The sequence below is a fragment of the Ahaetulla prasina genome, chromosome 2 (assembly GCF_028640845.1).
Source record: "Ahaetulla prasina isolate Xishuangbanna chromosome 2, ASM2864084v1, whole genome shotgun sequence".
Classification (NCBI taxonomy): domain Eukaryota; kingdom Metazoa; phylum Chordata; class Lepidosauria; order Squamata; family Colubridae; genus Ahaetulla; species Ahaetulla prasina.
In genome coordinates this window covers 271347436-271373279 of record NC_080540.1, presented here as the reverse complement: position 1 = coordinate 271373279, position 25844 = coordinate 271347436, and the positions used below count along the sequence as shown (strand labels likewise).

At 37.8% G+C, this 25844-nt stretch overlaps 1 protein-coding gene across 1 annotated transcript in view; it reads right to left on the bottom strand.

Annotated features, from left to right (window-relative positions):
- SCAMP1 (secretory carrier membrane protein 1) overlaps window positions 1-12979 on the bottom strand; it is a 33625-nt gene extending 20646 nt beyond the window's left edge. The window contains exons 1-4 of the mRNA XM_058169362.1: window positions 12793-12979; window positions 766-843; window positions 311-409; window positions 100-211 (exon numbers count right to left, since the gene is read on the bottom strand). Coding sequence (XP_058025345.1) covers window positions 100-211; window positions 311-409; window positions 766-843; window positions 12793-12849 — 346 coding nt within the window. The 5' untranslated portion in view covers window positions 12850-12979. The remainder of the gene's footprint in view (window positions 1-99; window positions 212-310; window positions 410-765; window positions 844-12792) is intronic.
- Between the last annotated feature and the right edge of the window lie 12865 nt (window positions 12980-25844).

The following is a 25844-nucleotide window of genomic DNA, read 5'->3' as shown; positions in this document are numbered from 1 at the left end:
CAAATTTCAGACAATAAACTGCTAGCACCAAATTTATTTTTTTTCCATTGCAATATCAGCTTTGAGGATCACCACAGCACACTGTCTTAAGAGACATACCTCCCTGCTGATTGAGACTCTGCATCTCTCTTTCCCTGCGATCTAGTTCAGCTGCTTTTCGCTCTAATTCTTCCTGTCGCTTAAGCAGTTCAGCCTGGGCCAAGGCATGCTCCTATGGAAAAAGAAATGCAGAAATAAGCAGTAAAAATGATCTGAATAAAAACGTTCACTTTCATTACTGAGATTCTGTTATAAATAATTCCAAATATACCTTTGCAATTTGAGTATAAGCGGGTGGTTCCTCAGTTGGTTTCATTATAGCAGGTTGTGTACTGGGCACATTAGGAATTTTGACATTTCCTGGTGGTGGCTAGTAAATTAAAAAAAATCAAAATTATTTTTGAGACACTCCTCAGAGACCACTAAAGATATATCTTACATTATGCAGGACCTCAAGATATATGTGAAGCATTACTATAATTTGCTGGATACTTTATGTATTTCATAAACTCTGTATGGAAATACTAGTGATGTCTAATCTGCTAAGCTTTACAAGGTAGTTGTGTCCCATCAGACTATAAGATTACACTTTGTTTTTAAAATAGCCTGCTTGAAACATTATTTATTAAAATACAAATAGGGTATGGTCTCTGAAAATATAATGAATTCATAGTAGCACATACAAATTTTGCAGATGCCATCTAAAAGAAAGATTAAAATGTTTACCGTTCTGGCGTCTGAGAAAGGGTTGTACTCATCTAATCCTGGTGGAACATTTCTAGTCACTTGTGTAACGGAAGGATCCTACCGACAGAGGGGAAAAAAAGAGAGAAAAATTATAGAAAATATGTATAAACTAGCACTAGTCCCCAGATATGAACCAAAGTAAAACACTGAAAGCATAGTTTGAGGTTTGTGATAGCTATTTAAACTAGATTATTTCTAGAACTCATCACAAAATCAACTTCTCTATATTAAACTACATTAATAAGAAATTATCCGCTGTTTTGTTTTTTTTCAAAAAGTTGACCTATCCTTACAGTAAGCAGGACATTTAAAGAAAATGTTGTTTTTATACTGAATTCCTTTATGCTGGCCCAGAATCACGTCCTGTTGGACTCCAACATCTCGCAAATACATATTGTTCAAGATAGTTATTCTTTAACAATGGAAGAAATGACAGAATACAATGAGGAACAGTTGAATTAACTTAATCAATGTTCATTTCTCTCACTTGTGCCTTGTTATTACACTTCGGTATAAGTATATTATCAACATCCGAATATTATAAATATTACTTTATGATAACTTCTTGTAAAAGTATCACAATAAAGCCATTTTTTCTAATTTATTTCCTTTGATTTCACTGTTATACCTATGGATAGATGTGTTCTGACCCAGCTCCCTAAACACAACAAACCCTCTGAAGTTCCCTCAAATATTCCTTTATTAGGAGCGCCAGCAGCCCTGGCCAAAAGTATCCTTCTCATCACAGGCTAATAAATCTGTCCGGCAAGGAGATAAATAGTTGTCTGCCACATCTATTCATCTCCGCCCCCTCTCTTTTATACCACAGCTAGGGTGGGACTTCGCTAGCAGTGGTGGCTCTTCCTTCCCAAGGATCGGCCCATGGATTTCCACTACTCTTCTCTCCTCTGTCTTCTGCGCATTCGCATGTCAGGCACTGGACCCAGCTATTCCTCCTCTTCCTCATCAGCCACATCCAGACCTGGGGGCTGTTGACTCTCCATCTGAGGGCTGATAAGACGGTCCAGATTCCGTCTCTGTCTCTCTCTCTCTGCCAGCTCCATTCCCTCTTCCCCCTTAGAGCTCGCAGGTTGCCTTGATGCTGTCCCTGATTGCCAAGCCACCGCTTCCTCCTCCTCTAATTTGGCTGCTGGAGGGGCCGGCGGCTGACAAGCCACAACAAGATGCTTGCATGTGCATAAATCATCTCAGGACATATCCCATGGAACTGGTAACATGGACACCAATCCACAAAACTATGCCTAAACAAAAAAGGCAATTTAAAGACAAAATACTCTCCTTTTTTTTCACAAGCATAGCACCCCTATAAAAATTCTTTAGAATTCTTTGAAGACTTGTTAATTTTGGATGCAAGTATACAGTATGTACAACTGATTAAGCCAATATCATTGTACTACTTCAAAAATATACTAGAAATTATATTTACTAGTATTCTTTATATAAGAACAGAATAAAGATTAGGCAAATCTGCACTGTTTTTACTTGTAGACCTGATTTCATTTAGTACAGAAGAGAGAAACACATTTTATTTTTATTTTCCCTATACTGTAAATCAATTTCATGCAGAGAACCTTTTAAATCTATTTTAACTTCTATGAAATAGATCTGCTCTTCCTACATATGTAACTGAATTCTCAATTTTCAGCTGAATTTCCAGCTTCATTAAGAAACTGAAATACAAAATTCATAATCAACCATGCATTGAAAGCTATGAATAAGCAATTTTATCCTATCAAAATATTATGTCAGGCTCTTATTTGGAAAAAAAAAAACAAACACCCAATACTTTGTGCTAAACATGAAACCACAGAAGATAATACAGAATTGAACTATTATCCATTATCTGTCAAATCCCAAGTTGTGATGTTAGAATTCTTCAACATAACATGGGAGAAATCACAAATAAAAAGGAAGAAGTAAAGTACCTCTTCCAAAGCTGAATTTCATTGGAGAATGGGGGCAGAATACATTACTCACAGAGGTAGCACAAAAAAGGAGCTCCGAGTTCAATTTTCCTCACTTTTAGTCCACAGACTGAAATTAAGTTAGTCTTCCTGCCTGCTAGAAATACTATTATCTACTTGCAATTGTTCTCTAGAACATGGGTCCCCAGCCGTGGCAACTTTAAGCCTGGTGGACTTCAACTCCCAGAATTCCCCAGCCAGCAAAGTATTCTGGGAGTTGAAGTCCTCCAGACTTAAACTTGCCATGGTTGGAGACCCCTGCTCTAGAAGGCAATACATAGATAGTTCTTGACTTATAAATCTTACATTTAGTGACCGTTCAAAGTTACAGTAGCACTAAAAAGTGACCATTTTTCACACTTATAAGTGTTGATGCATCCCATGGTCACATGATCAAAATTAGACTCCTTGCAACTGGCTCATATTTATGACAGTTGCAGGGTTCCGAGGTCATATGATCATGTTTTTTGACCTTCTGACAAGCAAGGTCAATGGGGAAGCCAGATTCACTTTATAACTCTGTTACTAGCGTAACAACTGCTCTGATTCACATAATAACTGTGGCTAGAAAGGTCATAAAGTGGGCCAAAGCCCATTTAACAACTGTCTCACTTAGCAACAGAAATTTTGGGCTCAATTGTGGTTGTAAGTCGAGATTACCTATACATGCAGCCTCCTCCTTAGGAAGTATTTATCCGAAGATAAAATAGAGCTATGTCCATTGCATATATATATATGCACAAGGTCCAACTATGCTAGCATGTTAGCTTACTATTACCACATGCAGTTCTGTTCAGCAGTACACAATGCGCCCTAATTCATACCTTAGACCAGTGGTGGCAAACCTTTTACTTGCCGAGTGCCAAACAGGTATGTGCTTTGTGCACTTTGCATGCATGCGTGCTATCCGTGCAGCTCCTCCCCAGTGCGCTGTGCACACAACTGCACCATCTGCGCATGTGCACAGCTTTTGCATGGCTGTGTGCTGACCGCATAATGGCGCCATCTGTGCATGCACATAGGTTTCATGTGGTTCCCCCGTGCACTGTGTGCAATCATACCATCTGCACGTGTACTGTTTTCACATGCGCAATGCACATGCACAAATGCTGTCTATGCATGTGCATGCTGCATGCAAGCACTCTCACATGCGCAAATGTCCACACATACATAGGAGAGCTCCGAAGACCAGCTGGGTCCCCTGAATTGCGCACATGCGCACTGGAGGGCCAAACACCAGCTGGGGCATGTGTGCATGCACAGCTGCAAGTGAGTTGGGTGACAGCTCACGTGCCCGGAAAGATGGCTCTGCGTGGCATCTCGGGCACACATGCCATAGATTCACCATCACAGCCCCAGACAATATTTCATTTTTATTTCCCCCAAAACTAATTTTACAACATTATCTTGGACTGATTGCAGTTTCTCTGCATGACCAAATCATGTGCTTTGGTAGGGAAAGCTGCCTTCAAGTTGTGCTCTAAATCTAGTGAGTCTGTATCCATGCAATGTTGTTGACATGGTAAAAAAGTAGTTTGTCATGCCTTCTAGATTATTTTTATGATTTTCAAGTCTGGCTTGTAGTCCTATTCCCTGACCAGTCACACACACACAAATGTACACAAGTGATCTGTACAATCTCATTCCAAGGATTAGCTAGCTAGCATTTTCTATTACAAATTCCATGAATCATACAAAATGGTTCCTAGGTATGTTTGATTTTATATTCTAAGAACGTAATGAACAGTCCTAACAGGAAGGGGTTTGACGTTGATTACAGTTGCAATTAAAGTGTTTTAAGTGTATGTACTTTTCAGTGTTATTTTTAGAGAACAAAAAACAAAAGGTTTTCTTAAACTGGCTTGATTACTGGACTATAGCCAGAAACCTGAAGATGCATTTCAACACTGAACCAAACCAATTGGGAATTACCATTTTGAAATTAACATATAGACAAAAAGTAGTATCTCCAAATAACGTAAGAAAGAGGCCCAAATTTTATTTAATTGTAATATTCTAATATTATTAAAATGTGAGTTACATGTCCATCATATGACAATGGGACAAAGTATCATCTTTATTTCGGTATATTGCTCAGTCACTCTGATGAATTAAAAAAATATATCTATTTTCCAACCTACACTAAATCAGCAAGATAACTTATAGTTTCCAATCTTCAATCAAGAGTCCTTCAATCTGAAGCGGATTGACTTGGGCTAAAAACAAAAACCTTTGCTGTTAGCAGTTCAAAAAGTTAACTATAGGTTTATTATTATTAATTTATTATTGTCTCCAAAAAAGAAAATGGATAGCTTGCAACATAACAAATATACAACTAAAACAATTAATTAATCAAATCCCTCACATAGCAGAATAACAGACAATGGATATTCTTTCCCAATTCTGATTCACAGGAACATTAGGATTTGCAGAAACTTTGGAGCCATGGTAGTGCTATGGTTAGAATACAGTATTGCAGGTTTTCTCTGCCCACAGCCAGGAATTCGATCCTGACCAGCTCAAAGTTGACTCAGTCTTCCACCCTTCCGAGGTTGGTAAAACGATGACCCATCCTTCCGAAATCAGTAAAATGAGAACCCAGATTGTTGGAGAGAATATGCTGACATCTGTAAACAACTCAAGAGATCGATGTAAAGCACTAGGGAGTAGAATATAAATCTGTTATTGCTATTTTCAAGTAATTAAAAATATGATTTTCTATGAAAAAGTAAATTATAGAGGGGCAAGAGAGAGACAAGAGCTACTTCGGGATAATATAGTTATGCTATTCAAGTTATATTTCTCATGTTCTCTAATAGAGAAAAAAAGTAAAGCAACAACTTTCATTGCATTTGACAGGCACCACCTTTCTCATTGTGTACAATCAATGAGACACGATACATTATTTAAAAAAATTATCTATTATCCTAGAAACAGCATTTAACTATCTTCCATTACTTATCCATGGAAGTTGAGACTAACTAACTAACTAACATTCAGGTAACAGAACAACACCTATTTCTCTATTTTAGGATATAAAACAGAAAGAATTCTACATTACAGAGTAGATATGAACACAAAAAAAGTTTCTTTTGGGGGGTTTGCAACATGCAATGTTAATTCATTCCAGGCAAGTTGTTTTTTAAATCTGTAATATTGAAGATACAATAAATTTTCATTGCAGCCATTTACTAGTAAATTAACTCAGAGCAGAAAGTTTTAAAATGAAAATACCACTAAGCAAATTACTTTTTAAAAATTAGTTACCCTGACTATTGGAATTGCAATTTCAGCACAAACATCAAAACAAAAAAAGCACTATCCAGGGAAATCAAGGTTGGATGCAATTTTAAAGATTGGTAAACGAAGTGAACTATGCTGCCAATTAATACACCAAAAACTCAAACAATCAACAAATCCTATCTAGAACAGTATTGCTTTTTGGTTCAAGATACAACAAATATTTATAGATGTTGTAGCTATAGTATATTCACAGAGCTTTCCCGCAAGAAATTTAGAAGATGGAAAATATAAAACAGCAAATACTTGGAAATGAGGTGTTTTCTATTAGCTTCTACAGAAGAACTGCAATGGAATATAGTAAATTCCATAAGACAAGTATTTCACAATAATTAAATAAAATGTTGATGAAACTATTTATAGAAATTAAATATTATTTGTATGGCCATTAGAAAACATTACAAAATTTTTAGGAAAATGGAGAGATATCAGCACTTCTGGATGTATCGGTCTGATATTTTTAACAGGGAGTTTTTAATTTTTTCAGCATTGCTGTATCTCCCAATGTTCCCAAAGAAACACAATATTTATCGAAGTAGATTTAACCTCAGGACTTTGGATAATTTATATACAGGTAGTCCTCAACTTATGACCACAACTGAGCCCAAATTTTCTGTTGTTAAGTGAAACTTTTTTAAAGTGAATTTTGCTCCATTTTACTTTTCTTTCCACAATTGTTAAGTGAATCATTGCAGTTTAGTTAGTAACACGGTTGTTAAGTGAATCTGGTTTTCCCATTGACTTTGTCAGAAGGGTTTTTGTTTTTTTTTAACAGTTGTAATCCGAGGACTACTTGTACTGACAAGAGTGCCATGTTGGATGCACAATTTGTTGTTTTAAGCCTCCTACATGGATGCTCTAACATGAAAGTCAGAATATTTTGTGCCTTAAGATACTCTTCCATCCTCTGGACTGGACTAGAAAATTGTGCTCCTACCTCAACATGTTACTCATTCTGTGAGGCATTTGGGGCTGGAAGTGAAACTCTTTCCCTACCTAACTAATTGGCTTATATTTTGGCTCCTTGTCTTCTTCCTTTTCCATTAGAAACAGGGAGAACTGTGTCATAATAATGTAATTTTTTCCTTCCTTGAAGAATAAGATTTTACAACTCTGCTCTTACAAGCAACCTGTCAGGTAGACATTCTGAACTATTTCAAATGCCTATATCCTTCTCGGTGACTTTTTGTATTGTATTAGAGAAGATATCAAGCCTTGGGTTTCTTCTTACCACTCTTGTTGCCATGCCAAACCTTTCACTGACAAACTAGCTAGAGTAATGTATTCCTTCACCTTGTAGAGAGATCACAGGATATAATTTCTCTGCACATCTATTGCTGACCTACCATGTATCAACTGCCTGGAAATTATTCTGATAGTACCTGCTACTATTTTTTAAGTTATCTCAATTTAATCCACCATAGTCTCCTTCTGCCCCTGAGACAGCTCATCTATTTGTTCAGTAAGTTTTCCAGAATCTAGAATTAAGCCTGCCCAATTATCTTATATTTTTCAGAGGCATACCATAAATTCTGAGAAGCTGTGTCATTGGACATTAAGCTCCACCTACACTACATTTATCTTCTGTAGCTGGAGAAATCAAGAAAACATATGCTACCTTTATTCTTGCATAAACTACCAGCAGGACAACTGATCTTTTAACTACAGCTAAATTTACTTTTAAAATGCCTCTATTCAGATGTCACTATTTCAGATCACTGTCATGCCTGCTATCAAATTTATCCCAGTTGTTAAGTTATTTGAGTGGCCTCTTCAGGATCTCCTTAAAAGAACAGCTAGATAATGCCAAAACACTGCAAGTCCTCTGTTGCATTGCTGTGAAGGTCTCCTATCACACTTAGCTTTCAAATGTGATTTGATTCTACCTGATTTCTCTTCTCCCCTCAGCTAAGAAGCTGAATGCCTAGTGGAACATTTTAGACTACTTGCATATATAAATCCCAACACAACCTCCATTCATGCTGAAGGTCTCCATTATTTCCTACCCCAGTAATGATTCCCTCTCCCTCCCTCCCTCCCTCCCTCTCTCTCTCTCTCTCTCTCTCACACACACACACACACACTATATATATATATATATATTACAACATCATTGGGGAGAAGAATTTAGGTGGAAATATGTTACACATCTGTCTCAGAAGAGACTCAATGGAACATCTTATTCATTTGAAGGGGTATCTAGGAAGGGAGAAAGTTCCCTACTGAGAAAAGTTGAAAATAAAAAAATGGAAGAGATTTCTTCTCCCTCTTTTTGCTTTCTTCTATTAGGAAGGAGAGGGGGAACTCTGGAAACAACTCCAATTTCCACCAAAGAAAAGGAAATCTCTCCCCTCCCCACATCCTCAAGCAGGAGGGAAGAAAAGTTAAGGAAGTTGTGTTGTCCACTCTTGCCAACTAACAAATGGTAACAGAGAGATATGATGCCTTCCAATATTTCTTACACTCAGAGGATAAGAGGGAGAAGGTGCTCCTGGCACTACCACATTGCAAAGAAGAGGGGAAAGAGAAAATAGGGAGGAGGTGCCTTAAGGTCTAAAGTTGACAAATTAGAAATCTCAGTCTAGTTAAAAATATGGGCTCATTATGTAATCTGAGAATTTTACCTTGTACAAGTGTATTTAATATTCCCAAAGAACACCTTACCTCAATCCTTGTAACCTACCATTGCAGGTTTACCAGCAAATTCACTAGAGGACAGATACTTATGCAACAGAGTAAGCTCTAACAGCTGAAAGCACAGAAACTACCAAGATAGTATGACCTTTCAGAAAAGCACATAGGATCTTAATGGCTAAACATTTATTACAGAAGAAGGCTTCAGAAATTACAAGTCACTTCACTAGATGCAGTGAGAAAAATATATGCATCTATGAAGGAAGAAAACACACAGAATAACGAAAGGTCAAAGAGAGATGAAATATAGTATGTGAAGATAATTTTAATTATCTATACGTAGTAGCTATTGTAATGGTAGATAGTAAAGTCCTTGAGTGTAGGGTGAGAAGGTAACAGCGTTCCGTGAGTCTTTGGCATTGTCATGCTGGCCACATGACCACGGAGACGTCTTCCGACAGTGCTGGTTCTTCAGCTTTGAAATGGAGATGAGCACCGCCCCCTAGAGTCGACAACGGCTAGCACGTATGTGCGAGGGGAACCTTTACCTTTACCTAAAGTCCTTGAGAGAGGGGCAAAGAAATGCTGCCTTGGGAATGATCAGATAAGAGATATAGCCTACAGCTGGACAGTGGATGAGGCAAGAGGCTCAGAAGGAATCTTCTCTAGTTTCTTCAGCTAGGTTGGAGAATTAATTGTACTTTCAAATTAATGTCAATGTAGGTTTACAATAAAGTAAAATTAGCTTATCTGGTTGTATTTCCTGACTAGCCTACCTGATATGGCTGACAGCTTTCACAAAACAAGAACTGGGTATGACATAGGTATAGACATCTTATACTGGGTGAGGCCATACTTCAGGAATTTAAGATAAAGCCCATTAGAAATTCAAGCTGGTTTAAAAGTTGCTGTCTTCCTTCAGACAACAGGTCTTGCTAAGTTTAAAGATCTGAATGGAGAGAATCAATACTGTAAAGCATTTTAAACAATTTCAATATATTTTGAAGAGAAACACATAAGGTTGAGTTTGGATAACTTTCACTAAAGTTGATGGTGATACATGGTATACCCACCATGAAAAGAAAGAACTGTCCTAAATGGTTAAAGTATAAACAGACTAAATGTCTAAGGAGATTAACAGGCTAAAAGTTCAGGAGCCAGATAGATTATGCAAATCTAATTCACTAAATATGAAAATATACTTGTAGGAATTACTGAGGAAAATGAATTTTGAAGTTCGTGTGTAATAAATTTACAACTGGAAATGCTAACACATTCCAGGAAAGCAATTTGCTTACTACTATTCTGAAGTTCTCTAAATTACTCTAGATTTTTCTTCCAACTTGACAAATCCTAAACACTACATTTTAAATAAATACTAAGTATTTAAGATAATAATTTAGAACAAAGCAGGTATTAATCAGAAATTCTCTTCATTTACTATTAATTAATGGCATCTAGAAACTATATTTTCTTTAGAGACTTTAACACTGTCATCTGTTTAAGGCCCTTTTGACAATTTTGAAAGGAAGAGAAAACATAAGAGAAAGCAGGGTGGATTAAATTAAATGCTTACTTAACCTAGCATTTTCCTCAAACAACCAATATAGATATCTGATGGAAGTCCACAAATAAGAACATTGTAGTAATAGCACCTTCCTGCTAGCAAATGAACTAAGAAGTACAATAGATTTTTTATGATACTAAAAGGAGGACTTCCAGATGTGGACTGTAAAACATGGGATAATGACTGCTACTCCAGCCCTAATTAGAAGTAATATTTAGGATCATGAGTTAGTCAATAATTTGTCTTAATATTCTAAACAGTCTATCATTACATTCAGAGAAATAAATTTATTGGTTTAAATATACATTGTAAGGTAAGGTAAAGGTAAAGGTTCCCCTCGCACATACGTGCTAGTCGTTGCCGACTCTAGGGGGCGGTGCTCATCTGCGTTTCAAAGGCGAAGAGCCAGCGCTGTCTGAAGACATCTCCGTGGTCATGTTGCCAGCATGTGTCAATGCCAAAGGCGCACGGAACGCTGTTACCTTCCCACCAAAGGTGGTCCCTATTTTTCTACTTGCATTTTTTACGTGCTTTCGAACTGCTAGGTTGGCAGAAGCTGGGACAAGTAACGGGAGCTCACCCCGTTACGTGGCACTAAGGATTCGAACCGCTGAATTGCCAACCTTTCGATTGATAAGCTCACCGTCTTAGCCACTGAGCCACAACTCAGTCCCTACATTGTAAGGTACTGGTTCTTTTTACCTATCCTGAGCCATATATTGCCTTACACAATGTAAGCCGCCCTGAGTCTTCAGAGAAGGGTGGGATATAAATTCAAATTATATATATATAAATCCTATGCATTTTTTTTTCATTACAGTACTTGCTTAAGTATCGCTTTCTCCCAACTAAAAAAAAGTGTGACACTTCTCAAATGACTTCAAGTCCCTCGAGTATTCTGATTGCACTTTCTTGCACTTTTCCTGCTCTACAGTATTTTCTTAGCCTCAAAATTGTATATGATATTTCAAATGTGGTTACACCACCGATTTTCACAAAAACATTACAGTGCTAGAAATTTATATTTTTGGCTTCTTTCTTAATAATGTCTGTAATGTTTCCACAGTGCAACAGCTTCATTTCACATTAAGCTATCTCTTCCAGCCAGCTGGAAGTCTTCTCTCTCTCTCTTTTTCCTTCCTTTTCTTTTCTTTCTTTCTCTCCTTCCTTCCTTTGTCCCTCCCTCTCTCACACACACAAACACACACACTGTATATTTATAAAAATGGCAGGCCAATTATTTATTGTTCCTGCTACCTCCTACTCCAGGTTGGGAGAGTCCCTGGGGAAACCCAGTTCTATTCTTATTATATGACAAGTTCAGAAGTAGGCATCCTATTTTATTCAACCCTGCAAGTTGGTACAGATGCATACATATACTTATTTCATCATATTTGTATATCACCTTAATAATAGTTGGTGCATCAATCTTATGTCCTGCCTGCATACTTAATCCATTTTACATGTATGGCCTGGAAACCACATGACTGTTACTTCTGGTTCTGCCTTAGCCATGAAAACCCACTTGGATGACTTTGGGCCACTCACTCACTCTCTCTGTCTCTCTCTCAACCCAAGTCACCTCACACAGGATTGTTGTTGGGAGAAAACTGGAGGAAGGAGTATTGTGTATGTTTGCAGCCTTGAGTTACTATAAAGAAACAAAGGCAGGATTTCAAATAAACGGATAAATAAAATTTGATAATCCTCCAGCTGACCTTACAAAATGATTACCTTGATAGCATCTTTTTAAACCACCACACACACACACACACCCTCAATTCAGCTGCCTTTGCTTTTTAAGGAATTCAATACTTGCAGGCACATCTGGCCACCTCCCCCAAGTAATTCACAAGCCATTTAAAACAGGGGTCTCCAACCTTGAAAACTTTAAGCCTGGAGGACCAGCTTCGCTGGCTGGGGAATTCTGGGAGTTGAAGTCCACCAGGCTTAAAGTTGCCACGGTTGGAGACCCCCTGGTTTTAAAAGTACCAGTCATCAACTCAGTATTTCTGTCCATCATTGACTTTTCCTAGCCAGGAGATGGGAAGGCAGACGGCGGTTACAAGCGAGACAGCAGGAACCTGACAACAGAGGGCAGCAGCCTTCTGGGAGAAGCATCCGAGCCCTACATCCCTCCGCGCACCTGGCCACCCCTCCTCTATCAGCCCCTTCGAAGGCAGAACATGGCTAATACAACCAGACAACAGCCTCCTCCTCCTCCTCAGAGAAAGGCAAGGAAGGAAGAGCCGGTTCCCAAATGGAGCTTCCTTGGGAGGCCAAAAGATCCAGCCGGGCGACATCTCTGTATCCAGCAAAAGGGTGGAAGAGGGCGGGGCGGAACAGGACGCCACCGTGGAAGGTAGAGTTTGCAAGTATGTCCGCCAGCCCCGAGAGTAACGAATAACGAACGTCCGTTCCCCCCCCCTCCGGCGCAACTCAGCGTGAGCCGAGCGGCCGCTCAGCCGAGACACGGCGGTTCGTCCACTCCTGCCTGCGTCTCCCTCCCTCCCTCCTTACCTTGAAAGGGTTGTTAAGGTCCGGGTCCGCGAAAGGGTTGCTGTCGAAATCCGACATAGCGACGGTTAGACAGGCGCTGCGATGCGCGAATGGCGGCCGCCAGCGACTTTAGTTCGAGCGCCCCAAAGGCAGCCCCGTCCCCGCCGATGCCAGCCGAGGTAGATCCGGCACGAATCCCCACCCACCCCCCTCCGAAATCCAATGGAGCCCGATAGGATAGCCAGGCCTCCAAGATGGCCGCCCAGGAAATGACGTCAGGGGCAGGGACGCGAGGAGATGGCACGAGAATGAAGCGGCGGGGGAGATCGGGGCAGGGGGTGTGTTTGGTGTCCCGCGTTCTCCCTTTCTCTCCCGTGCCTTCGACAGGATTAAGGTGAACTGCCAGGTCGTTCTCTTTGGCTTTCTTCCCTACAGCTTCCCTGCTTCCCTGCAGCAGCTTCAAGATCTGTTTTTATTGATGAACTTTTGCAAGTTTTGGCATTTGGATCCCGGTCCCTTTTTGATCGTGTGTGTGAAACATTATTTTTAAAGTTTAACTTTTCTTGATGTCGTATTAAGGTTCTTGCATTTATTTAATATTAAAAGCCATAGTTGGGTGGGGTGTGGGAGGCGAAGATAGTTTTACTGCAGCTGTTTTCAAACTTTGGCAACTTTATGATGTGTGGACTTCAACTTCTAGAACTCCCCAGTCGGCAAGATTGGAAAAGAATTCCAAGTTTAGAAAATACTATTTTATTGCCCATGTCTGGCATTTGTCAATTGATAATCTTAACTAAGATGATTTACGATTGGTTCTGTTCTCCCCAAACCAGCAAGAACCTAGTTTTTGTTTTAAACGTATTGTTTGCACAGTTTTTCACATTATATTTAGGACTTGTGTAGAAAAGTTTTTAATCATTTTTATTAAAGAAAAAAATTAATAAAAGAAATATAAATAATAGTGAAAATAGAAAAAGAAGTAGAAATGAACAATTATAAACAAGGATCTTCTGATCTTGATAGTGGTTTTAGATACATTTATACCCGTAATTCACAAATTCACTTCTCTCTTTTTTTCAGCAAAAAGTCCATAAGGGGTTTCCAATCACTAATAAATGAGCTTTCTATAATTTAAAAAAAAAAAGTCATCTCTGCTATTATGTCATCTTCACCAACTATTCTTCCATTGTAGATATTTCAGTCTTGAGGCTGACAGCAGTATCCATATATAAAAATAATCTTCCATGGCTCTTTTCTAATTGACTATCCATTAATCTAGCAAGAAAAGTTCTGTTTTCAGTCAAATGTTGATCTTTAAACATTTTTGTATCAATATATGTATTTGAACCCAGAAATTTTAATTCAAGGCATGATCAAATTATCCTTCATGTTGTCCCTATTTCCAACAAAAGTTTGAACTACCTTATACATTCTAGACAATTTTGGGGTAGTTATCTGTTTTTATGCATCACATTAACTTCTGATTTTGAAAACATTTTTGCTAGAACAGATAAGAGATTTTTAAAAAAGCAATATGTAAGCTATTCACAATTTTTAATGTAGTCAATTCCCCATTCCTAGCCATCTTCATTTCCCCTTTCCTGATAAGATCATTTATACATTTAGCCTTCAAGGCGCCTCAGATTATCAAATTGCTGTCTTTTTGACTGAAGTCATGATCTGAGATGTGAAGAGTCTAAAGCAAGGCTGCATATACTGTAGAAGGGAAAGGCCAGATTAATATCTTGAAAAATAATTGTCGATTACAAAGGAATAGCTGGCCAAAACTAGCAGCCCAGTAGGCATTGATGGAACTGTCATTGTGAAGCTCGGTGGCACTTGGCAGTGCTTCTTCAGAGTGGAAGTGACTGCAAAAATCTAGGCACAGATCTTTCTTGGTGGTGGTGAAGTTTGTTGGCAGTGGATTGGTTATTTTTCAATAAACACCAGTGGGTCATATTGCTGGTTGTATGTCATGCAGGCTGGTCTAAACAATAACTATTGTATTTGTTACCTGAATTTTTGATGCGGGGAAATGGGAATGCCAAGATCATGTTTTAGTATTAATACTGTATTCCTAGATATCTTATTACATGATATTTCATGTGCTATATTTCATGGGATTGATAGATCTAGTCATATCTCAACCTTGTGTTCCATTTCCAGCTTTTTCACCTCCACTCCTTACTCTTAATTTCCAAATTCCTTTGCCTCCCTCTGTCTGACATGGTATTGGTGGACAGTTTGCAGCTTTAGCACAAAGCTTTGACTTAGAAACTGTGTTTTAAAAATGCTACCATACAGAGAAGCTCTGTTTGATCCCTATCACGCATAAACCCAATTCTGAACTTTCCATTATTAGAAACTAAAACAAGTAACTAATGGAATCATGTGATTGATGTGCTGTATGTAATAGTTATATATTGCATTAAAAATGCCATATAATACCAGTAGGAACCTGGAGAAAATGTCCAGCTAAGACAGAAAAACTACACCTTGACCAAGATGTATAGTTCTTAATTCTGGATTTGTAGTTCCAGGAATCTGACAGGATTATCCTGTCCCACCTGTATTGACAGAGGAAACATGCTGTGCCTCATTGGTCAAGGAATTTGGGCTGGTGGGATTCAGAGATCCTGTTCTGCTATGGCACCTGCCCTTTGGAACATGCTGCCCCCCCCTTCCCCAAGATAAGCTCCATACCCTCCTTTCTAGCCTTTCGAAAGGGTTAGGGTTAGGGTTAAGACTTAAAGACCTGACTGTGCCAGCTCGCCTGGGGCCCCAATGGGGAAATGACATCTTGCAGGTGAGTAATCGATTAGTCAGACCCCATCTCCACCCCTTTGTGCACCTTGCTCCCTTCCTTTCTATCTTGGTTAATTGAACTTTAACTGAATTTTAAATATATGGTTCTTACTTAATTTATGTGGTATTTTAATTGTATAAGTGAAAGCCGGCTAGAGTCATCTCAGCAAGGTGGGTGACATCTTAATAATAAATAAAAATACATTCAGAGACTATCAGATTTGGGAAAGCTGTTCTAGAGACATGCAGTTCTGTCAAGATTCATCTAAAATCCAAGTGTACTATCAAAAGTTTGCTTATGCTCATTCTATGTATAATTATGTCATTCCACTAGATGACTGTAACACAAGAATTACCATTTATATCTGTTTTAGAGGGTCATGCCAGTAACTACTATTTTGTTTTAAGATCTTCACTATTCCAAAGTCTCATGAATTGGCAATCTGCCTGATTTACAGACCATACTGAGCCCCCTTCCAGCCATAGCTTCTGTTTTCATGCAAGTGTGATAGGAGTTTCTTTTAGCAATCACTTTAATATGGATCGAACGATTTGTATTTTGCATGCATTTTTCTCCTTGTCTAAATAAAAATTAAAGAAGTATCTGTATGTGTATGTCTGTAAGTATTGTAGAAGATACCTTGTAGAACCAATTAAAAATACATTTATTGTGGTAGATTAATAAAATATGCACACCTAACAGTATTAACCAACTCCTGAATTTAGTGTGGTAATTATAAAGTAGTTTGCAGTTAATATCTTTGTCAAAGTTCTCCCAATTGCTTCCCTGCAATTGATACTAGTCTTATCCTCTGGAGTAACCGAGAACAAATCTAGTCATCTTTGGCATGACAGCCTTTCAGATATCTGAAGATCATTATTATAATTCTCCTTCTCCCCAGACTAAACAAATTCATGTCTTCAGTTTCAATTGTTTCTCATAGGACTTGATTTCCAGATTCCTCATCACTTTTGCTGTTCTATAAATTCACATGTATTTGTCAATGTCCTTAATATGTGATGTCCTTAATATGTGGTGAGCAGAATGAAAGAATGAAAATGGAGCAGAACCATTTAATTGCTATGATGTACACAATAGTACGTAGTTTCACTGACTATAGTCTAATACTGCAGCTGCATTAAATTTCTGGCTGAGCTTGAGCTTGAAATATACTAAAACACCCAGAACCTTTCAGATATGTGCATCTATTTCATCTCTTACACTTCTTTTTCTGTTGAATTCTATGGACTATTTAATTATAAGCTGTTAAACTATATGAGATAACTGCATCGTCAGTGAATAATGGTGGTTACAGAATAAGTCTCTCAAATCTGGTAGGCATCTGATAAGATGGAATTGCCATTTTTTTGAATTTTAAATCATGCTAAGTAGGAATGGGAAAGTTTAGAGTATGCCAAATTGGGATATGATGTCAAAAGTATATGGTTTATTTTTTCTAAAACACGAGTTATGAACTCCCAGCTGCTAGTGACATCTACTAAAATATACTTTTTACTTTTATAAACTGCTTTGCAATATTTATACTTTATGCATTTTGTTGTTGTCAAGAGTCTGACTTGCAAATAGCATAAAACAGCTCATTTTTTTTCTTTTTTATTAACTAAATACAAAAAAAAATTACACAAAGTTATAAGAGGAAAAAAGCTGTTAAAAAGCTGCAAAACATGCATAATGTATATTAATAGACGTACATATATTAACAAATTAAAACATGGTTGGTTACAATCATCAATGGTTAATCTATTTTAATCAGTTCTGCAAACCATCAAATAGATAAAGCCATATGTATGTTTTTCTGATGCTGAACAATATTTTCTTTGTTCAGAGGTCAGCACCCATTTGATAAAGATGGAATATGAACATATGAAGATATTAAACTCAAAGTTGAGTATAAGTAATAGATTTTTACCAAAATAGAACAATATATTTAGATTAATATATTTCAACTGCATCTCAACATAAATGTAATGAGGTCATTTCTAAAATATTTCTTGTTAAAAGTTATAAATTAAAATCTATTTAAAATTTTGGATATTTTAACTCCTTTTTAATTGGTTAAATAAAATTTACAAGCAAATATATACAGTACACACACATACACAAAGGATTTTGAGGATTTTTTTTTAAAAAAAGCAGAATAAAATCTTTTTTAAAAGAGGATTTTAGTAGTCTTCCTTTCTCTCTTTGTCCTCCAACACCTTTTTCTTCCCAGCCACTAATTGCTACTTGGATATTTACATTTTCTGTCTGGATCATTTCCATTTTCATTATTATTAAAACAATTTCTCTTTCTCCTGAAAAAATATATTCTAAGTATCTTGGCTATCCCTGCCATGTGAGGAGTTTTATATATATAAGGGAACCAAAAGAGTCCATTTTCAAAAGTAAGATAAATCTAGAATTCATTCATTTTGGAAAATCAAAATAAAATACCCTGATAGAAAAGACAATAGTGCAGTTTTTCAATAAATTATATACCAAATCAAGAACATAAAAAATATGAATTTTTTTAATACTAAATGAGAACATTGGTCCATCAGTCCCAGAATTATTGTGGTTAATTTAATCATGCTTATCCGTAGTTAAATTAACCATGTTTTACTTGTTCCAGTTTTCTGGGTTTGTACAATAAGTTGAACTATAAACTTTCACATAGGCTGGATATGCATGATACCTGACACTAAAATATAATTGGCTTGTTGGTTTGTGATTTTGTACCTTCTGTGAATATAGCAATTGACTGGCAATGCTTGTCCTGTGTTTCAGGCAGGACTTAACCTGGGACCTCTTGTAACAAAAAGCATATGCCTCCCCTATCCCTCATGTAATCGGTTTTTCACAATGTTCTCCAAATATCTTACATATTTTTCCACCCAGATTGAACTCACAACCATCAATTACAAAACATGCAGCTATAGCAGGTCTATAAACCAGGGGTGGGCTTCAAAAATTTTAGCAAGGGGTTCTCTTCCTGGTTGCTGGGTGGGTGTGGCCATGGTGGGTGTGGCCTAGTTGGCCTCCTGCACCATGGTGGGGCGTGGCATTTATGCCCTCCCTGGGCTCTGGAGGTTTTCCTCGAGCCTCTGGGCGGGTGAAAATGGCCTCCCCAGTCTCTGGAGGTGCTCTAGAGGCCAGAATCGGGCTCCATTTCCGTTTCCGGCCTTCCTGAACTTCTGGTAGGCCCATTTTTTGCCCTCCCCAAGCCTCCGCGTGCACCCTGCACTTAACTGCATCCAAAACGGGCTGCATGGGGACTCCTGGCTGGCCCGTCCACCCCTTCCCTCCCAGGAGTGGATTTGGGGGTTCTTGAACTGCACAGAATCTTAGCCAGAGGTTCTCCCGAACCCCTGCAAACCCCCAGCCACCCACCCCTGCTATAAACTAGTGGTACATTTCACTGAACTGAACCACAAATCTCTTCATTTTCAGCAGCTGTCATTAAGTCAGCCAGAGGATTTTGCACTGAAGAGGCTGGGTGTGTTCTATCAGCCTGGGACTGTATTTTAGCAGGGCTTAATTTTGCCTTGAATAAGGGGTGATTTTGCTACTTGTGCTGCACTAATTGCCTCCTAGGTTACAATTTCCAGTGCTGTAGTAAAGATAAGCATTAGATTACACATCAGTTCACAAAGAATTATCTGGGAAATGTTAATAGGGCACAGTGTGATAGAAGTGATTAAACAGAGTAAATATTAGATGTTTTTTGTGAAAACAACCACCTCTGGTGCTCATAGTAGGAACTGCAGAAAAAACTAATGGAATAATAGCTAGTTCACCATAAAAGAGAAATTGAATATGGTTTTTGCTTTCTAGGACGAAGACAGAGTTTTCACTGGATTAATTTCTAATAGATACCATGGAGGTTTCGGATTAGATTTAAGGCTACTGGTGTTAGCTGAAGCAGCAAATAAAGTGTTCTACAAATGTCACTGAATTTGTGAATAAATAGCTAAACAAAGCTGTACTAATAAATCAAAGATGTAAAATGTGACATTTAGGAAATATACACCAATCCCATGCTCAATTAAAAAGGACCCAAATCAAGATCTTTGTCAGATGATTGTGTAGCCTCTGCTTGTCACATCCACCTCCCTCTGTAATTGATTCCACTATCAAATTGCTCTTATTATTGGAAAGCTACTTACTTGGATAGTTTGAATCAAATACAACTTTCCTATAATTTAGGATAATTATTTTTTGTACTGTTCTCTACAGACCTGAAGAGCCACTTTGGTGTAGTAGTTAAGCATAAGGTTAAAAAATGGGAAGCCATGAGTTATAACCAGTGGTGGGATTAAATAATTTAACAACCGGTTCGGCTGGATTGGCGTGGCTGGGTGGGTCATGTGACTGAGTGGGCATGGCCAACTCTACGTCACACGTGTGGGTGGTGCCTGTATGGGACAGGCAGGGTTGGGGAGGGAATCCAGGGATCTCCAGTGGGTGGGGCAGGGGGTACGGGAGGAAAGAAAGAAAGATCCAACCTGTGTGTGTGTGTGTGTGAGAGAGAGAGAGAGAGAGAGAGTGACATGAGTGACGTCACGTTGGCCACACCTACCCAGCCACATGCCCACCAAGCCATGCCCACCAAGCTATGCCCATGGTGGCAAAAAAATTTAGATTTCACCCCTGCTTCATACCTTTTCCACAATAAACCTACTTACCTAACATTTCGTGTCCTTGGAAATTTAATCCAAAAGTTACTCCCTTCACAAATAATCGAGGCCTGTGGACTTTTTATAGCTTCTGTATGGAAAGAAAAAGTTACTTCATATTTCTAAATATGAATCACGGCAACTAATTCTCTATAGTCGCTCTTTATCACTGAACAAGTTACAAATGTCTTGCTTCATTATAAATATAAAAATCAAATATTGTATATCATCATTAGACCCAAGTGGCTGCCTGGATTAACCATTTAAATCAAGTGATAGAATAAATGATAAAACAGATGGGCCAAATCCAGCAACCACCAGCCTCTGCACAAGTATCAAGGAACAACTCAGTTAAGGGGCTTAAAACCTTCATCAATCAATATGAATTGTATATCTCCTCATTTTTCACAGATTACTCTGACATAGAATTTACATTTGGACATTTGGCCAGGGAAGTTTCAAAATAAACATTTCCTCTTTGTCTTGAGCAACGCTGTTCTTGACACTTACGCTAATTTCATAGACGGACTCTGAGTTGCTTTCAGTGATTCAGCTATGAAGGTTACAACCAACCATGAGGTTTGACAATTGCGACAAAGTAAGTGCAGAGAATAGTACAGATGACCAAATATTATCCTTATTCTCATGGGTTTTTTTGAGAAATAGATTGCATCTGATTTACCCTTCTTGATCCTACGACTGAATTTATAAACTGGATTCTTGCTAAATGCCAATATTCCATGCCGTCAAAAGAACCGGTTTGCATAGAGGAATTTTTTAGTAATAAATTACATAAATTATTTCTTTCACCATTCACCCACTATTACCTTACCAACTTTCTTTGTCAAGGTGGTTCTCTTAGAGTGGTACATGATTTCAGTTTACTTATTTATGTCATTGCAATTTTCCTCTCATTCCCAAATATTTGAAATACCGGGAGCTGCAAAAAAAATGCTTTCAGCAAGTTGGATGTCAGAAATGTGCACCATCTAATTTCCATGGAGGTGCTAAAGAAACCATTATGAAAGAATCACAATGACTGCTCTAATAACAAATGCAAGATAAATTTATAGTGAAATTATAGTTTCCAGCTTTCTATTGTTTTAGGAACAGACTGATCTGGTATCAGGCTGATTGTTTATGACTATCTGAGAACTGGCCCTGAAACCACCTCCCTAGGCAAGTGCCTCATGGAAGAGTGCTCATTTGCACTGTCCCTGAAAAAAGCTGCTGATGCCTGCAATAATCTGTGAAAGCAGTCCTGGTGCAGTCCTTGCTTAAGTTTTTGATCTAATCATATATAGCGAGTCATAGCACAGAAAAATGTAAAAAAAATAATAACTGCCTACAAATTTATGTGAATGTTTGAGAGCATCAAGCTCTCGCAGTTGAATGTTACAGAGTTACTGCATTGAGGCAAACTGCAGGCAGTGTCTGCGACAAAAGAGCCTGATTAATTTTCTGCTAGAAATTACCATCTGTGTATCTAGTGTTGTTTCCAAAATAGATCTTTCAAATTCCTCATCCTTGATCTGCCAAGAAAATAATTTATTGGCCTTTTCACCTCGTTCATATACAAGCGCACTTGAGTGTAGCAAATGCTTACAGATCTGATTCTCAGACAATTTGTTACACTCCACCCAGAAACCATTTATAAATTATCAGATATTAGAGAAGATTTTACACTAGGGCAAATAAGTTAAGTGTTTCACTCTTAGCAAAATGTTATCAATTCCTGGGCTGTCTCTTTTCCATTCCCATTTTCTCTTCATTACCAGCCAGCAGTACATTTCTCCAGTTTATTGCAGAGAGCCATAGCGGCTGGCTCTAAATTCACAATGGAGCAACTGTAAGCAAGTGGTTGTATGTTTCAGATAGTTGATGAGATTAATTTTACCACACAGGCACATCTGGTGAACAGCCAACTTCCCTTGAGGATGACATTATTCCACAGATGGTTGATGAGTGACATCACCTAGCAGTCATAATGTTTATACTCCATTAATTATAATATTTATGTTATTGCTTGCAGTTGTTATCATCTCCCAAATGCACTGAATATTTTTTTTAGACCTCATTGCTTTAGACCTCATTTAGTTCATCAAATTTGCTTGTGAATAAAGTGATATTCTTCACAGATTAGCCCACAAGCTCTTCTGAACTTGCATCTTTCTTTTCAAATCATGCCCAGGATGTTGCTTCTGAGAAGTCCATGGAGAATATGACAAGTTGATTGAACAGTTATAAGTTGTAAATTGACTCCTTCATTGTTTATGATGCTGCATATTTTTACCCATTCTGTTCCCATCAGTAGAACAGCTCTTTCAGGGGAACATTCTTAGGCTCTACAGAGACTCTTCAGAGTGACAATTTGCAAGAATGCTTATCAAATCTTATGGCTTACTTATTGGATATTTATTGAGTACAAAAGTGATCTGTGATAATCTCATTTTCTACCGACTTATTTGGAAGTATGGTTGACTTTGATAGGATTTACTTCCAAATGTGAGTGGAAGAGTATGACTAAAGATTTAGGAAAATATTTTTTTGTTTGTCTTCAATTGGGGGGAGGGGTTGAAGAGAAAATTTAACATCCAATAGATTTGCCTCTATAGTTTGAATTTATACATCTCTTTCCATTATTTTTAAAAGTATCTTTTATTAAGCATTTTGGAACAATCATAATCATGCAGTACACTGCTGTAAGAAATAAAGATAAAAAGGGAGTGATATTGGTAAGAATCAGCATTAAGTAAAATTTAGTATCATGAAGGAGCACATCTCCCAGAGTGTTAGGAGACTGAGCAGAAAAGCAAATGCCTAAGTTCCTCTTAATGTTGCTATCAGAGAAAAATCAACATTCAATATAAACATCTTTCAGTATTATATCACAGATTACATGAAACAACACTGTACTTTGTCATTTTAATTAATAAGTTGTTACAGAGTGAACATGTCTGCAGATTTTTTTCTTGGTAAAGGAGATTTATAAAGGCTACATTTAACTTCTCACTATTGAAGTGGGATGGCAAAGCTCAAAATAATATTAATAAATACAGTTTACATGGCTTTCCTTTGTTCTGATGGCAGCATGTATTTTTAATTGTGATTCAGATGAAGCTATCCCTTCCTTCTAATTGTAACAATAAGATGATGCTTTTTATTTTTGGCTATATAATTTAGTCATAGAAAGCCAGTTTGATGTACGGGCAAGAAAATTGGACACACTGAGTTTTAGTTTTAAGCATGAAGTCAGCTGAGTGACCTCAGGCCAGTCATTCTCAACCCTAGAAAGAAATATCATTTTTTCTAGGTTTATGCCTTAACCACACTAAACTGGCTATCAATTTGTCTGTCAAAAGTTAATTTAGGATTTATAGAATAGATACAAAAGAACAAAAATACCATGGAAGACTCTAGGACAACAGTAAACCTTTTCAACAAATTTTATTAAGAAATTGTCACCAAATATATGCACCACACCATGGGGATCTATCTCCAATCAGCCAAATGAGTGAGGACAGCCTTTGGAATTTGACCTACAAAGGGGCTGCTTTGGTTGGGAAAGTTTTATAGCCGGTAACTTCTCTTTCTCCCTCCACTCCCAGACTTGCTTCATTAGGCATCTATAAAGGAAAATTCAATATTAACTGCTACAAAAGAGGAAAATAATTATCTAATTGGGGTTAGAGCAAAAAAATTGTTATGTCACAACTTGTAAGAATAGATAGAAAGAGCTACTTGTCTGAGAAGCCTCTCTTCCAGGTGTTATGGAAAATGTAAGTCAATCACAGGATAAAGAAAATTATATGGAAGTAAGGATTCAGGCCTAGATATAAAACTTAAACCATACTGGTTACCTTCAAGGATGACTTGGGAGATAATGCGACCATCCTCATTTTTCTTGATTTTTTGGAAGCTTATGATACTATTGACTACAAAGTCAGTGTTATTCTGGCCTGCTTACAAGGATGGGAGGGGTGGTTCTGCTCCTTACAAGCCAGTAAATTTACTTGGCGCTGCAGGCAAGAAAAAGTTTAATTCATAGATGCTACGTTATAGCAATATCCCAGGATTCACTTCTCTGACCCCATTCTGTTTAATATCTATATAAGCTTTCTGGGAGAAATTGTCTGCCAGTTTGGGATGAGGTACCATTGACATGCCGATGATGTTGTATAGGTCCTTCTTAGGACAAATGTGACATGTGGCAGAAAACCTGAACTATCTTGAATCCTGATGCCTAAAAGATGTCTGGGGTTGAATGGGAGAAGGAGACTGAGATACCACTCAAGCAAGAGTAGCTATTTATTAGACACCCATTCATTCATTCATTCATTCATTCATTCATTCATTCATTCATTCATTCATTCATTCAACTTATATAGCCATCATAGGGTAGCTCACAAGATAATAAAAACAGCAAAAACAAATAAACTGCAAACAAACACAATAAAAACTCAGGCAACATTTCTCCACCTAGCAATATACTATCTTACTGGGTTCCAGTCTCAACATACCCCAATGTTTGTGAAAAAAATAAACTCCTCAAGGTCTTCCAGAATTCAATAAATATGGGGGTCTGGAATTTCTGGGGGAAGGGTATTCACAGGATAGGGACATCTACAGATAAAATGTACTTCCTAAGTCTTGCTAGATGACAGCATTTATGAGAAGGGATCTGTAGAGCACTCACTCCTGAAGGACAGGCAGGCAGATAACCTAAGGCAGAGGTGTTGCTGCATGTTACCTGGTCCTGTGCCATTTAGGATTTTAAAGTTAATAACAATACCTTGAGTTGCTCTCCCTCCTGCGCCCCCCCCCAAAAAAAACCCCATATCAAGAGACCTCTGGTTTTGCTGCTGGTATAAATATACTTTTCTTTCTTTTTTCTTGTCTCTCCTATACTTGTAGGTAGAACCAGATTGGAAACTGTTTTTGTTTGGGTGAGAGGAACCACTACTTTAACTGTGAATTTTAAGTGAAACCTGCCCATTACTGACAAATACCTTCAGTATATAAACATCATTATGAAATGGTTTTGAACAACAGACATCCTGATTGTAAATTTGACCTAATTTTTAAATTGTTTTAACATTCCATTGTGAAGAGTTCTAGGAACATAAAAACTTGTTAACTGCTTCATAACATTTGTACTATCTTAATAAAGGTATCATCCAATTGTTAAGTTTGCATTTTTAGTGTAATTTTGCAGTTCATAATCTAAACCACAAGAGGACACCAAACAAGTATGCAGTAACTGGAACTAATACTGTACAATACATAGTCCTCTTCACACAGTAAAAATAAGAAATCCAGGTAAGATTATAATGAACAAGATTTGCAAGTTGTGACCTCAGCACTGCACATTCAGTACAATTTCACAAAATTTGAAAAACCATGTAAAAATAATCATTTAAAATCAGCTAAATCTTAGTTTAAAACAAATAGGTACAACCAGGGGTGGGTTTCTACTGGTCCACCCAAATTTGGGTGAACTGACAGCGGCGGCAGGAGGCTCTGCCCACCTACCCAAATCATAAAAAATACTCTGCGCATGCACAGAAGCACAGCGCGCTCGCCCATGCGCT